At 44.9% G+C, this 13847-nt stretch overlaps 2 protein-coding genes across 11 annotated transcripts in view; one reads left to right on the forward strand and one right to left on the reverse strand.

Annotated features, from left to right (window-relative positions):
• LOC310922057 (zinc finger protein 711-like) overlaps positions 1-10881 on the forward strand; it is a 33292-nt gene extending 22411 nt beyond the window's left edge. For 2 of the 10 annotated variants that reach the window (XM_083882366.1, XM_083882368.1), the window contains exons 11-12: positions 1-382; positions 721-4378. The gene's annotated coding sequence lies outside the window, so the exon portion shown is untranslated. Of the gene's footprint in view, positions 4379-4679; positions 5023-6780; positions 7178-8767; positions 8795-10856 lie in introns of those variants that run through there. The other 8 variants (XM_083882372.1, XM_083882371.1, XM_083882373.1 and 5 more) reach the window with 8 other exon arrangements.
• LOC310922237 (protein POF1B-like) overlaps positions 4323-13847 on the reverse strand; it is a gene marked incomplete at both ends in the record, with an annotated part of 23884 nt that continues 14359 nt past the window's right edge. Inside the window, 11 exons of the mRNA XM_083882695.1 lie at positions 4323-4587; positions 4673-4746; positions 5029-5157; positions 5779-5889; positions 6009-6161; positions 6317-6430; positions 7086-7178; positions 9416-9490; positions 10316-10343; positions 11309-11439; positions 12995-13195. Coding sequence (XP_083738821.1) covers positions 4323-4587; positions 4673-4746; positions 5029-5157; positions 5779-5889; positions 6009-6161; positions 6317-6430; positions 7086-7178; positions 9416-9490; positions 10316-10343; positions 11309-11439; positions 12995-13195 — 1374 coding nt within the window. The remainder of the gene's footprint in view (positions 4588-4672; positions 4747-5028; positions 5158-5778; positions 5890-6008; positions 6162-6316; positions 6431-7085; positions 7179-9415; positions 9491-10315; positions 10344-11308; positions 11440-12994; positions 13196-13847) is intronic.

Genomic DNA, 13847 nt, shown 5'->3' on the forward strand with positions numbered 1-13847 from the left:
AATACTTGAATTACAACATCAGTAACAGATTAAAAAGCTGAAGAAGAACATGTGCTATGAAATGAACCCTTCATTGAGGATTTCCAATGGGCTTTGAGCTACTGAACTCGTAGGTTTTGCACAAAGAGCAGAAATTAAGCAGACAGGAATGAATTCGTCTGGGTTTTGTTGCTGCTTTTCCTTGCATGCCCAGCAGTCAGAAGGGAAAATAATCTTAGTGATTTCAAGCTGTGGATTTCTGATAATGTCAGTGCTTTGTTCCTGAATGTTATGTTGAATGCATGGACCAAAGGAGTTTCTTCATAGCTTGAAGATGATCCCTGACTCTGCCCATGGCTGTGCTGGCTCATTTTTCCACCCTACAGATGGACCAAATAATCAGGTAATTATTGTTCTTTACCAAAGCAGGAGGTCAGTTGCTGTTCTTGACATAAGATTTTACTAGGAAGTGATGTTTTAAATCTGAAATGCAAGGATAAAGTGCCACCTGAATCCTCATTAGTTTGAGGGACAGTTCCCAAATCCTTCTCAGTGCCCTTTCCCAGTAAATATTTGAGAGCTGTGACAGGTCAAGGGTGCTTGAACAAGCAGAGTCTCACAAAGGTGTGCAGGGCTTGCTCTGAAATGTCAGATCTGTTTGGTGCAGCTTTTTACTGGGCTGACAGGTGCAGTCAAAAGTGATTCACATCCTGATCATCAGCTGTGTTTTTCTTTCCTCAGGCTTCAACTGCCCACAATTAAAGGTAATAAATCAGAGAAAACATGGAAGAGCTGCAGCAGAACTCCTGAGGTAAAGGTGAGGTACTGGGTGTGGGCTGGTGGCTGCTGGAGTTGTCAGGGACTTCCCAGCCAGGACTCTCTTTGGCTTTCATTTTACAGCTGAGGCAGAGAAACTTCAATACTGCAGAAAGGTCAGTCAAACCAAGAAGACAGTTTTCTCCTTTTCAGTGCAAAACAAGACTCTGCACTCTAGCAGATAAAGACAGGGCAGAATGTATATTGTTGTAATTATATAAAGTAAATAGTGTCTGACTTTTTTCTAATTTGTTTCTGGAAAAAATGTAGAAGTCTTGGTGGACCTACTTGAAATTGAGGTGGGAAATGAGCTAAAGTAAAATGCTTCTACCCAAGATTTACAGAGCTGAGTAAATGAGAAAATGAGTTTCCATAAACTCCAGCAGAAACCACATTAGATAAATCAGCTCCAGTTCCACAGCAAAGAGGGGACAGCTAAGCCCACAGTAACAGGTACGTCATAGTAAAAAATACTGAATTTGCTTTTTAAATACATATAGTTTGAAAACAAAACCAGCCTATAAATAAATGGCCATATGCTTTATCTACTAGTCTAATTCAACTTTTTGACGACCATTCATTGCTTTGTGTTTTCTGTGAGTACAAAGTGTAGTTACAACCTCTGCCCTGTAGCATTTACAGGGTCTGGTGATCTTCAGATTCTTTGAGGAGCTGTCTTTGCTACCCCCAGGAGAGAACTGGCTGGCCTGAGCAGCAACCTGGGCTTTTCCTAAGCAGGCTTCCGCTTTCCTGGCTGCCCCAGGATGGTGTTTCCACTGGGATGGATCAGCTGGATTTGCAAAGAGCATTTGCCTGGTGGTAGCCTTTGCCATGGAATTGTCTCACCATGCCCAGCAGCTCCTGGTCTGAGCCCTGTCCCTCCTTAAGGGAGTTCCGTGTGCCCTGTGCTGTGCCATGGAGTGGAGGAAACACAGGTTGGTGTCACTGAGAGGCTGGTTGGGAAATCCATGGCTGGGATGAGCCATCAGGAACTGTGACCATTAATAACCCCCATTTCTGCTCTTTGTAGCTTTGTCCGAGCTGTGGGAAACAGCTCCCTGGTGAGAGCACCAGGAGCACCTGCACCCAGACACCTGCACAGGTAACTCTGATGGCATTAGACAAAACATGGTGCTATTCATCTGTTAGTCCTTCTTTTTTTTTTTTTTTTTAAGATTACCAAAGGTGAAAAGTCTTTTGCTGACAGTGTAACTAAAATTATTTATTGCACTAATGCTATCCCATGGCAGGAGCACATTAACTCTGAGTGTAGCTGTACCTTTTATTCACCACTCTGCAGAAAGAGGGCTTGCCTTAGAATCTGTTTTAGAATGATTACTGAATGCAGAGGGGCAAGACACTCCTCATTCAAATGAGGGTATTTAACTAATTAAAGCCTTTCTGTAAAGCCAGGCTCAAGGAGGGGACCAGGCTGGTGAAACTGCAGGCCCATCTCAGCCTGGACACACTCAAAGAGCAGGAGCAGGTTTTACTTGTGGCTCTGCCCAGTCCTGAAGAGCACAAGGCCAGCTGGACATCCAGCAGTACCTGAGGGAGTTCTGGCAGCAGCAGCCAGAAAAGAGAGCCAGCCTTAATCCTTCACTTGTAAAGATTCATGGAGAGGAACCAGACACCACCTATCCTCCCTCCAGCTGTACACAAGATGTTTCCAGGACAGACAGACAATGATCCAGAGAGTTAGTCTTGGGTTTATTTCATGGTTACAGGTAGCCTCCAGCGTTATTTCCCCATTAAACATTGCCTAGGGTCTATATTATCTGGGAACAGAAATACATGGCTGCAGCAGGAAAGCAAAGCAAGAACCCCCCCGATAAAAGAGCACCTTTGGATTGCAGTGTTGCAAACTGTCCCTGTGAGTCTCTGTGCTGTGTTGCTCAGACAACTACTGAATCATGAACACCAAATCAGTTTGAAAGAATTTCTGTGGTCTTGCAAGGAGCAGAAATTGTAAATGGTAGGTTGGTCTGATAAGGAAATTTAGTCCTTGAGTTATTTTAACACAAAGTTCTATATAAAAATATAGTTCTTGAAAATTTGAAGCACAGCAAATAAATACTTACAGCTGGTTTGGGGCTGAAAAGACATCACCTCTGAGGTCAGAAACATTCTCTAAAATGAGCCTTGGCCCAGCCCTTCACTGAACTGGGTCCTGCTGGCAATTGCCAGGTCAGAAGCTGGGTTTGATGTGAGTCTTGTCCTTTGTGTCTGAACTTCCCAGACAGAGGCAGGTGTAAGGTAAGGAGCAGTTCCCGGTGAGATATTTTTGAAGTTCCCATGCAGCCCATGACTGCACTGAAAGCAGCTGTGGGAGGAGTGGAACTGACATCGGGGTCATTCCCACTCTCAGCATGAGGAGACAAAACATGGCTACAAGCATGAAGAGGAAAAGATTTCAGGAGTCTTCCTTTTGTCTCCTAGTTTGCCTCAGGACTGGCTGAGGAACAGGAGCTAGTCAAGAACAGCTGAAGTCCACAGAGGGATAGCATCCCATTCTTCCGAGGGAAAAGTGAATCCTTAATGTTTTCCCAGCCTTCCTCACTATCAGACGGAACCTTTTTTTGGATGCAGAAGAGCAGAAAGTAAAGCAGTTTTAGTGGTTGTGAACTCCTTGGAGCAGCTCTGAGGGTTCAGAGGTTTGTCTCATTCCTAAAAGAAACAAGCAGCTTGTTAGAAGAAATACACAAACCTGTTTCTGTTATGAAACAGAACTACCTCCCATAAAGCATCTTATTTAATTACCTACTTGTTTTCTCTTGTAGAGTGTCCAAGGGGACCAGTGAGCCTTTCCTCTGTGCCAAACACTTTACTTTTTCATTTCTCTATTGATGTTTCATTGCTTAACATTTCACTAGGTTGCAATGCACCTGGCTGAGGTTTAGGGATCAGTAATAAAACTGCTCTTTGCCAGTGACCTGAGCCTTTTGCTTTCTTAATCCTGCTGCAGGCAAGGTCCCCTTGAGGAACATGCCAGGTGTGATACCTGCATCTGGTCAGGCTGTCACAGAACTGTCCCCTGGCTGTGCCCCCCATGGTTGTGTCCAGGTGCTGCTGTGACCTTGTGCCTGCAGCCACCACCACCCCTGCTTGGCCACCCTGCCATTTCTCCAGCCTTTACCTTGTAGCCACCCTTGGCACCACGAGCCCTGCCTGTAACAGAAATAGCTTCTGCAGCCCTGTTCTCTATTTTTACTCTGAATCACTCCTTAAAATTTCACCACTCTTCTGCATTCCTGGGTTCATCACTGCCCTGGCTCAAGGTGAGTTTCAGGGGAATGTGGTGCTTTGTATGTTTCAGTAATAGCTTGGAGTCATTAATACTCCTAATGCAGAGGAGCACAGCCCTCCCAGATCCCTCCTCACCTGAGAGCACAGCAGGACACAGCTGCCTACCTGCCCAGTACAGCAACACTCCGGGGCCGGTGTTAGAGCAAAGCTGCTGCTTTTGTTCAGGGTAATTATGTGCCAGAGAAAACAACAAAAGGTTTTATTTGTACCACACCCACCAATTACTGCCTGCTCCAGAGAGCCCGGACAGTTCCCTGGCTGCAGTCAGTCACTTTTCTTTCTGAGCTCTCAGTTTGGGTAATACTTGCTTTGAAGTTAAATTGAACACTTAGGGATTGCAGAGGGAACAGTCCATCTCCAGGTAAACTTACGTGTTTCCAGATCTCTCCAGTCCTCTCAATTACAATCGTTTGTGATTTATTGACAGGTGATGTGGCCTTGTAGTCATCAGACAGGAGACCTAGAATAGGATACTGATTCCTGTACCTGCAGAGAGTTGAACAGGTTGTTTAACAGAGCCTAAACAAAGGAAAGCCCAAAGGATGTGTTTCTAAGGTGAATAACACGTTACTTTTTAGTGATGATGGCTGTCACCCCAGGGGACTGACTGCCGGATAACTTTTCGTGCTTCAGTCTGAAGAGCTCCTGAGAAAACCAAAAGCAAACATTGATGTGAAGTAATGTTTTCTGAAGTATCAGTTCAATAGAGTCACAACGCAATATTTGCAGAATTTTCTCTCAAAAAACAGTCTGAAAATGTGCCCTTCCAGAAGGCTGGCAGAAGACAGCATTCAGTTAAAACAAATCCTAACCCCCATTCCTGAGCCAGCAAAGGACAAGGGACTTCCTGGTAAGGTTCCACCTACACAGTATATGGAGACTTAAACACAAAAACCCTTAGAAGAGAAATAACTTTTATTATTTTACCTCTTGCTGTTGTTTAATAAAAGCCTCTTTGTCCTCCAACAGTGATGTCAGTTCATGCAGCCTCATTTGCAAGTTGCTGTTGCTCTCCTCTCTCCTGGTTATGTCCTGCTGGAACTGGCACAGCTGGGACTGCAGAACAAGGCAGGAGCTCTCAGGTGTGGGGGACTCTGGGCAGAGCCCCTCTGCACCAACCCAGGGCTCCAGGGGTGGCATTTCATGAACACCATCAACAATGAGCCCCAGGGATTTTCAGGTCAGGAAGTTGATCCACACGGTAAATTCAGAAAGTGCTAATTGGACTGAATTCTACCCAGTATTAATTTAATGATTTTATAATTCTAAAGCTGAACCAGCAGTGAACCAGTTGAATTGGCTTCCAGGATTGGAGATTTTTACCTCTGGTTTCAATGAGAGACATTGCCTACATACAGCTGTGACTGGGATTTATTTTTGTTTCCTGTTGAGCATTTATTGAACTAATTTCTTATGTTATCAGGACACACAAAATATCCTTTTAGACAGCCTGCTAATCAGATTGCTCCCTAATTTCTTGATGTAAAGAACAGTTGGGTTATTTTTAAGTCACAGTTTTATGTTCTACTATAAAGGTTTCAAACTATCACCAGTGTCTATGAGTAAAGTAACTGCACAACCAGAATACACCCAAAAAGTGCCTGTGGTAGATCTCTGCTGCTGTAAGTGCAGGAGCAGCTGTCCCTGCACACAGCCAGTGCCAGCAGAGCCCCTTACCCTGAGGCTGCGGATCTCCCTGTCCTTGTCCTCCCTCAGGTTGTTGATCATCTCCACATAGCGGCTGGAGAGCTCGTCCGTTGTGGTCTGTAGGGTTGGGCTGGAGCAGCTCTGCAGCAAAGAACCCATTTTCATTTTACAAAGAGAGGTTTTTTTCATCATTAGTTTTCCTACACTGATCCCTCTGAGTCTGGGACCCAGCTACTGCACCCAGCCAGGTGAGCCCTCACCTGCAGCTTGAGGCTCTGGATCTCCTGCTCCAGGGCCCTCTTGCTGTACTCCAGCTCCTTCAGCTGGCAGTCCTTGTCCCCCTCGCTGAGCCGCAGGGACAGGAGCTGTTCCTCCAGGGAGTGGCATTTGGCAGTGCTGTCCCTGAGCCCTTGCTGGAAAGCACAGGGGGGATGAGCACATGGAATTCCTCAGGGGAGGAACAGCATCACACAAGCAGCAGGCAGCAGTTCCTCAGAGTACACAAAAGTCAGCAAACTGCCCCCATTTTGGCTGCCTGGAATGACACTGAAAATGTTTCTTGATTCACCTGCTGCTGACGATTGTTCTCCCTCAGAGAAGCCAGCATTGTTTCATATTCTTTTACTTGAGAATCCTTAAAAGCCAAATCCTTCTTCAGGAAGACATTGTCGGTTTCCAGTTTCTGCAGGACAAAAGTCAAAAGTTCACGGTCAAAAGCTGCAATCTTCCAGTAAACTCTTCCCATAAAGTGCAACACAGTCATTAATAAAGGGATGTTTTAGAACTAAGAGGATGCTCAACTTTCTTGAAAGTTTGGGGTTTAGGTACATAGCACACACTGTTGAACCTTTGTGCTAGGTGGTGAGCACTGGGATCCTGGACACTGCCCTTCCAGTCTGTCCCAGAAACAATTTAAATAGAAGCCAACAAAAAAACTCAAACAAAAACCACCCCAAAACTAAACCCACTGCACATACTCTTTGTTCTGTGCTCAATTTCAAACTCCTCCTCCCTCAACTTTGCATTTTCCAGGACAATGCTGTGACATTCCCAGCAGTGCCGAGCACTTGGGCTGGTGTGGGAAACACCAAGTTGCTGCTTCCCCAACAGGAATTGTCTGGTGCCTGCACCCACAGCCCCAGGGCTGGGATGGCTGAAGGCCAGAGAACCTTTGGAGCCGCCAAAGCCATCCATGTCCATCCAGTCTCCCCCCCCCCCCCGAGGCACTGACAGAGCAGCCACTGCCACCAGCATAGCCACAGACTGGAATGCCAGCCCTGGCTCCTGCTGCCAGCTGGGAGCAGCTGGATGAGCCATAAGCAGTGAACAGCACTCACCTCCAGGTCATCCTGCAAATGGCAGAGCTCCTCACTCAGATTCTTGAATGTGGAAAGCACAAGTCTCAGGGATTTGTCTGATGTCACTCTCATCTGGGAGGGGAGAAATTAAAAGGATAATTGGGATTAATTAGGCAGCTTTGTTTACAATATGCCTAACAAGAGGTAGAATAGAAACTGCTTTACAGCTGTAAACTTCTAAAACCTTTGAAGTGCCCACAGTTTCTACAGGAAACATTTTCATTGCACTTTGTTCTGCAAATGCCAGTGTTCAGTTTCTGCCTTGTAACACAGGACAACATTGTTAAAAGTGGAAGGAACAACAGGATAAGGAACTGCCTTTGTACACCAATAAAGGGAAAAAATAAATGTGTTAATATTGCACAATTATTTGAGCTTTCAAAGCTTTGTGCTTATACTGACTTCTAAAAATTACCATCCTGCCTGAAAAGGCACAGAGGAATGAGTCGTGTTTGAGATATGGCAAAGCTTTGGGCTCAAGGGTGAGGGAATTTAATTAACGTTTCTAAAAATTTAAATTAAAAAAGCTCATACAGCAAACTCCTCCCTTTAAAAGGAAAAAGATCCCAAAGATGAAAGGAGTCACCTGGATGAAAGAGAAAACCAGAAGTGACCACAGCTAAACACTGTTCTCATTTGGAATGTTAATTTTAATGCCTCAAATAGCTGCTTATTGATTCAGGTGAAAACATAAATTGTTGCATTTCATGATGCATTTATAATATCTAAAGAAAAGAAGACTTTGAAAGGACACACAAAATAACTCCTCAAGTTGTGACTCTCCTGGAAGGGCTGAATATTCTGTGCAAAAGCTGTGGTTTTTCTTGTCTGGACAAAAGTGAAATCCTCCAGTGTGTTCCCTTAACTTGGAAGAATGAGCTCTCATGCTCTCTATCCATATGGAGATTGGCCCTTGCCTAGTTTTTTATCCCCACTTGTGTCATGGTGTGACTGAGACTGCATTCCTAGTGTAACTCACCTTTTTGTTTGTTTTGTAATTAAAGTGGAATTTCACTTTTGCCTTATGGTTTTGTTGGTTTTATTGTGTAGTACACTATAGAGTAGTTTGAAAGAAGGAATTGAGTCAAATTATGAAATTTAGACTATAAAAATGTAAGTAAAACCCCACTCAGCAACTGCTTAGTGCTAGAGGTTGCTAAATCCCAGCGGTGCCATGTGCTTCTCCAGTGGAATTCTCTGTGTCCTTAGAGGAGCCTCTGGGCATTCCCAGCTCAGGATCCTGGGCTGTGCAAACCCTTCTCTCCCAGCTCTGTCCTGGTGGCCAAGGGCTCTGAGAGCACTCTGGGTGGATCCTGACAACACCTGGTTCCCCAAAAGCTATTTTGGCTGCATTTTATAATCACAGCTGTGAGGATGTAAAACCAGCTGGACACAGACAACAGGAAATCAGGAAATGCCTGTTCAGCTTTTTCACCTGGAGCTGAACCAGGACAGTGTGCCAGCATGAGGCCATGGAATATTTGGGGGTTGATGTCCATCTTCCTTGTAAGAGAAGCACAGAATAATTCCAGTTGGAAGGGATGGAGGAGGTCAGAGGAGGCAGCTGCAAACTCAGACCAGGCTGCCCCTTCTCAACTTCATTTCAATGGAAATTTTTTTTTTTTATTTTTTTTTTTTTTTTTTTTTTTTTTTTTTGCCAGGAAGTGATTCCAGGGTGCAGCTCCCAGGTAGGATCACCCTCCCCATACCTGAGGGAGCCCAGATCAGGAGGACACTCCTGCTGAGGCTGCCCTGGATCCTGCTCTGACACACCTGCCTGGCAAAGGCAGCTCTGCAGCTCTGAGTGCTGAGCTGTGCTTTTGGCATTGGGCAACAAATGGAACCATTCCTGTTGTGGTTCAGGTGTAAAGGGTTTTGTCCTCCTGGGTTGGTTCTTCAGCTCCCTCACCACCCCCCTCCCTCCCTGCTCCATGCCCAGCCATGGGGTTGGGCTGGGAGCAAGTGGGATTCAGGCTCTGCTTCTGGGTTTTTAGCACCTCCTATTTGTGTTTGGCTTTTAAAGTAAAGCCTTAATACACAACACAGAAAGATGAAAGCTCTCTGTTCTTCTGCCAGTGGTCAAAAGCCAAGACGGTTTCCAGTGAAACTGCAGGAAAGCCCCAGTAAAGCTTAAAATACACAAGTGGACTGTGGGTCCATGTGACAGTTCCTTTAAAGCCACTATTCCATCCTCTTCACTCTAGAAACAATGGGATGAGGAGAGTGAAGGGTGTTATGTACCAAGTCCCTCCTGTGTGTGAGCCAGCTCCCACTGCTCCCAGTTCCTACAGACTGTCAAGCTCTCATACCTGGAGGAGATAACGAATCTGCCGCTTTGTTGCCTCAGACAGTCCTTTGGGAATTAATTCTTCAATATCTTCAGTCTAAGCAAAGAAGGGAGGAAAGGGGAGACATCTTGATTAAGAATTTTGCCTGGTAGATAGTAATGTGGTTTCTTCATTAATTACACAGCTCTGCTATGAAAAACATCCTTAGTACAAGGCAAATAAGAACAAAAATAGATCAAAGTCTATCCAGAAAACTTCCAAAGTCTTATATGTGGGGCATGTACAAAGTGAGATAAAGTGATACATGAAGCATATATTCAAATCCTTAAATTTAACATTTTAAAGCAGTATTCAAACCAATCCTCTCTCAAGGATTAATAGCTGATACTACAACAACTCCCAGCAGTTTATGGTGAGGCAAAACCTCGTGTTTCTGAATGGGCTGCCAATAAACCCCAGATAACCACCAGGAGATGCTGTCAGGATTCAGTGGCATTTGCTTCCTGCAGGTGAACTCTGGGCAGGTATTTCTGCCCCATTCACACCAAATGCCTTCAAAGGTGCAGCACCTGCTGCTCAGCAGCAGCTTCACTGGCCAGGGAGTGACAGAGCCTTTGCAAAAAACATATTGTAAAAATACAGGTACCTGTGCAAGTCATTTTCCAGTGAAACCATTACTGGAACATCAGGAGAGACTTCCAAAATTTGACTCTCATACTGGAATAATGCAAATTCTTGACGTTTCCTTTGAGTATTATCACATTTGCAAATACCTGCCTGGCAGTAGTTTTCAGGCTCTGAATGTTTTTACCAAGCAGGAAGCATTACCTAACAAAGACCAGCCTCCTTCATTTCAACTGCTTTGGCTTAATTAGCTTGAACCCTCCTCCCACTGGAGTCAGGAGACAGCCTGGGCATTACCTGACATGTGACTTCGATGTCGTGGTTCCTGTAAAACACAAAATCCAAGGATCTGTTAACTCAAAGCTGTTTGAGAACTTTCAGGATTCAGGCCCATATTCATCACTAAAAGATTATCTAGACAATAAAGAGCAAGGAAGGATCTTTATCAGCTGAAGAGTCATTACCTTCCCTCTGTGGAGGAATTCCTGGGCAGACTGGAGTCCTACAGCTAACACAGGCTGACTATCCCCAGTCCTTTGGGCAGTTATCCCAATTATGGGCAGTTAACCCAATTACTCCCTTAATTGCCTGGGTAATGGTTTGCCCACAACTCTGCTGCAATGCCTGCCCTGCCCCAAGTGTTGACTCAGCATTGTCAGGGTTTCTGTGATGGTTAAATTATCTTTTTCCCCTGCTACAGGACCACTTTCCTTATTCAGTGACCTTGGAAAGCACCAGACAAGTTCGGGAGTGAGGGGGAAGAATGAGGGTGATTGGGAGGGAAAGGAGGAAGGTTGTGCAGGACACTGCCTGCTGTGACTCCCATTTCTTCCCACAGATGGTCTTCAGGGCTCTGCAGAAAATGTGCTCAATGTTCATTTGGAGGTAGAGACTGAGCTTTATGCCTGGTGGTGGCTGTCCTTTAATCCATGACACAACATTACAAGAGGACAGAGGAAATTTAGACATTTGGGTTGTTTCTTCAGGACACAGCAACAGAATTGTATCATTAAATATATGTCAGTGTGCGCTGTAAGTTCTTGTTTGCTCAATGTACAAACACTTGTGGGAAACACAATTCTTAAGCATCAAATTCAATAAATTTCCTTGGCTTACAGCATTTCTATGTCCTCAGTTACTTGCAAATTGGATGAAAGTGTAAAACATCCAGCCAGTTCTAGCTGTCAGGAAGAAACAAAGAGTACAACCAGTTCACAAACAATGCTGTCCCTGTAAGCTGTGCAGTGCTGGATGTCTGGAACACAGGAATGACAGATCCAGTGGAAATACCTTGTCCTAATCTTCTCCACGTGCTGCAGCAAGCAGCTGTACAGGTCAGTGCTCTTGCGGTGCAGCTCTGCCAGCAGCTCCCCAAAGAAGCGACAGTCCAGCTGCTCGGGGCTGTCCTGGGGGCAGCTCACCTGTCAGGAGACAGGCAGGACATCAGAACAGGATCCCTTCTTTGGGATGAAAGCTGAACGTGAAAATGCTACAGGTAGGATGGATTTGGGTCTGGCCGCTCTTAGCAATTTGCAATTTATTTACGCTTTTCTCGGTAGTGAGTCTTCCTTGTCTCCTGATTTTCAATAAACTGTACAGAGAGGAATTACTTCCTTTAGAACAAGAAGAAACAGGCAAAGTCCTGCTTCCACAGGATATTCCCATCCAGCTCTATGGGAACATCAGCCCAAGCTGCATGTCCTGAGCTGGTTGATGGGAGCGTCAGGCTCTGGAAGGTTCTGCACAGGTCTGACACCGAGGTCCCCAGGGTGTTTGTCACCCAAACACCAACTGGGTGCACAGGAGGGACCTGCTGCACTAACTGGCTGCAGGAACACCAGGAAGCTCCTTCTGTGCTTCCACTGAATCTGTGTCAACAACTTTTGCATCAAATTGAAATATATTTGAAGCTCTGGTTGATCAGCGTAGGAGGAAAGGAGCCCTGAGCTGATGTTTGCCGAGGTTATATAGCAATGTGCGTTTCCTCCCAAAGCAGAGGCTGTGCATCCCTTGGTGTTTGTGTACAGACTGACAGATGAAACCCGACTGAATTGATGGGTAAAGAAAAACAAAACCCAACAAGGCAGTGAGACTGAGCACAGTTAAACACTGTAATATATGTTGCAAAATAATTTGTGCAAAAAAAAAAAAAAATTAAAAACTACAGCATTCGTGTAACCAAAGTCAGTGATGGGAAAAAGCGATTTGCATCAGGTGGATAAGGGAAGAGGGATTCACCAAGCAAGGATAAGCTGTCTCCAAAGATGTTTATTCCAAAGGATTTTTTTCGTCTGACAAGGCCCCAATGATATGTGTTCAATATGCACCAACGACAATATTCGTAGCCAAAGATGTTTATTCCCGAACAGAATTCCAGTAAGGAGATGAATTATTCACCCATTCTGGGAAACTTTTCGTCAGACCGGCAGCAAGAAAAGAAAAATACATGAACATGCTAAAAGGATAAGATCAAGGAGAGGAGCGAGAAGAGTCCCCCGCTCAGCCGAAAAATGTATAAAACAAGACCCTGCGAAAGCAGGACTGGTGAACCACAGGGATTTGGAGCGATAGAGTCTGAATCTGGTTCACCCAGTGTCGATTGCCAGGCTCGGCACTGTTTTGTTTGTGGCTTTTTCAAAACTTATACTTTGATTATCTAATAAATTCTCTTTAATTATTAAATTGGCTGATTCGTTTATAACAACACCATGGGCTGATCTCAGTCAGTGCACACCTGAGCACAGGTCTGTGACAACGAGAAATACAATTCCTCAAACAGCCTTTCCTCCCCAACAGCACATGAGAAAACCTTGGACAGTCCCAGACAGACACACAGGCCCTGCTTAGTGACAAGGGTGCAGTGCTGATAGTCCAACACAAACCTCTGGAGGCTGCGAGCCATAAAACCGCTCATTCCCAGAGTTGTGTCTCTGCCTAAGAACAAACTGCACCGAGAACAAAGCGTGGAGCCCTCACCAGCTCAAGGGGCGCTGTGCCCTTCCTGATGGGGCGTCCCCAGCACTCGTCGCTGCCTGGGCACAACTCACAGGGAGAGCCCGTCTGTGTCTGCTGGCACTGCTGGGTGACCGCCACCGGCGGGCACTGAGGGCACTGCTCCGCTGGGCACATCTGGAACTGCCTCTCCTGGCACAGAGAAGGACCTGTTAGTGCTGGACACTGTATGGAGCGGGACATCAACCTCAACAGCGAATGAAATGTATCTGTGACTGGCAGTGCTGACGGTGGTTTCAGATGTTTTAATAATCTGAATAAAATTGCTTCTATACCTAACTGAACGTGAGTTTGCCTCACACTTTCATACTCCAGGATTGTAATTCACCAATTTTCCTTCCAATTTTAGAAGCTGCCAGTGAGAAGCACAGGCAAAAAACCTTTCCCAAGGTGGATGCCCCATTACACATGAAAATTTCCTTTAAAACTATGCTCCTGATTTGACCTAAATCTAAACATAGCCCAGGTAACAAAAACCAGAAATAAAACTATGGTTTCCAGGGCTAAACTCCACAACTTTTTATTCTTTTCTTTGTACATCATCTGCAAAAAGAAAGAAGCTGTTATTTATAATTATGGGGTTTTTTTTTCCTTTTCCACTTCAGAGACTGTATTATCACAGAGAATTCAGCTGTCTAAAATCCAGAGGGGCATGAAAACTTCCATTTTAAAAAACAAAGTTAAAAAAAAACCTCAGGTAAGTCACTCTGAAATATGTTAAATTTCAATTTTTTTTTCCTGTTGGAAATGTTTCAGAGCAATAAAATGGACCAATATTTTTGCTACTGACAAAACATCAGTTGTGAGATGAAATTTC

Source organism: Zosterops lateralis (assembly GCF_965231275.1).
Source record: "Zosterops lateralis genome assembly, chromosome: W".
NCBI lineage: Eukaryota > Metazoa > Chordata > Aves > Passeriformes > Zosteropidae > Zosterops > Zosterops lateralis.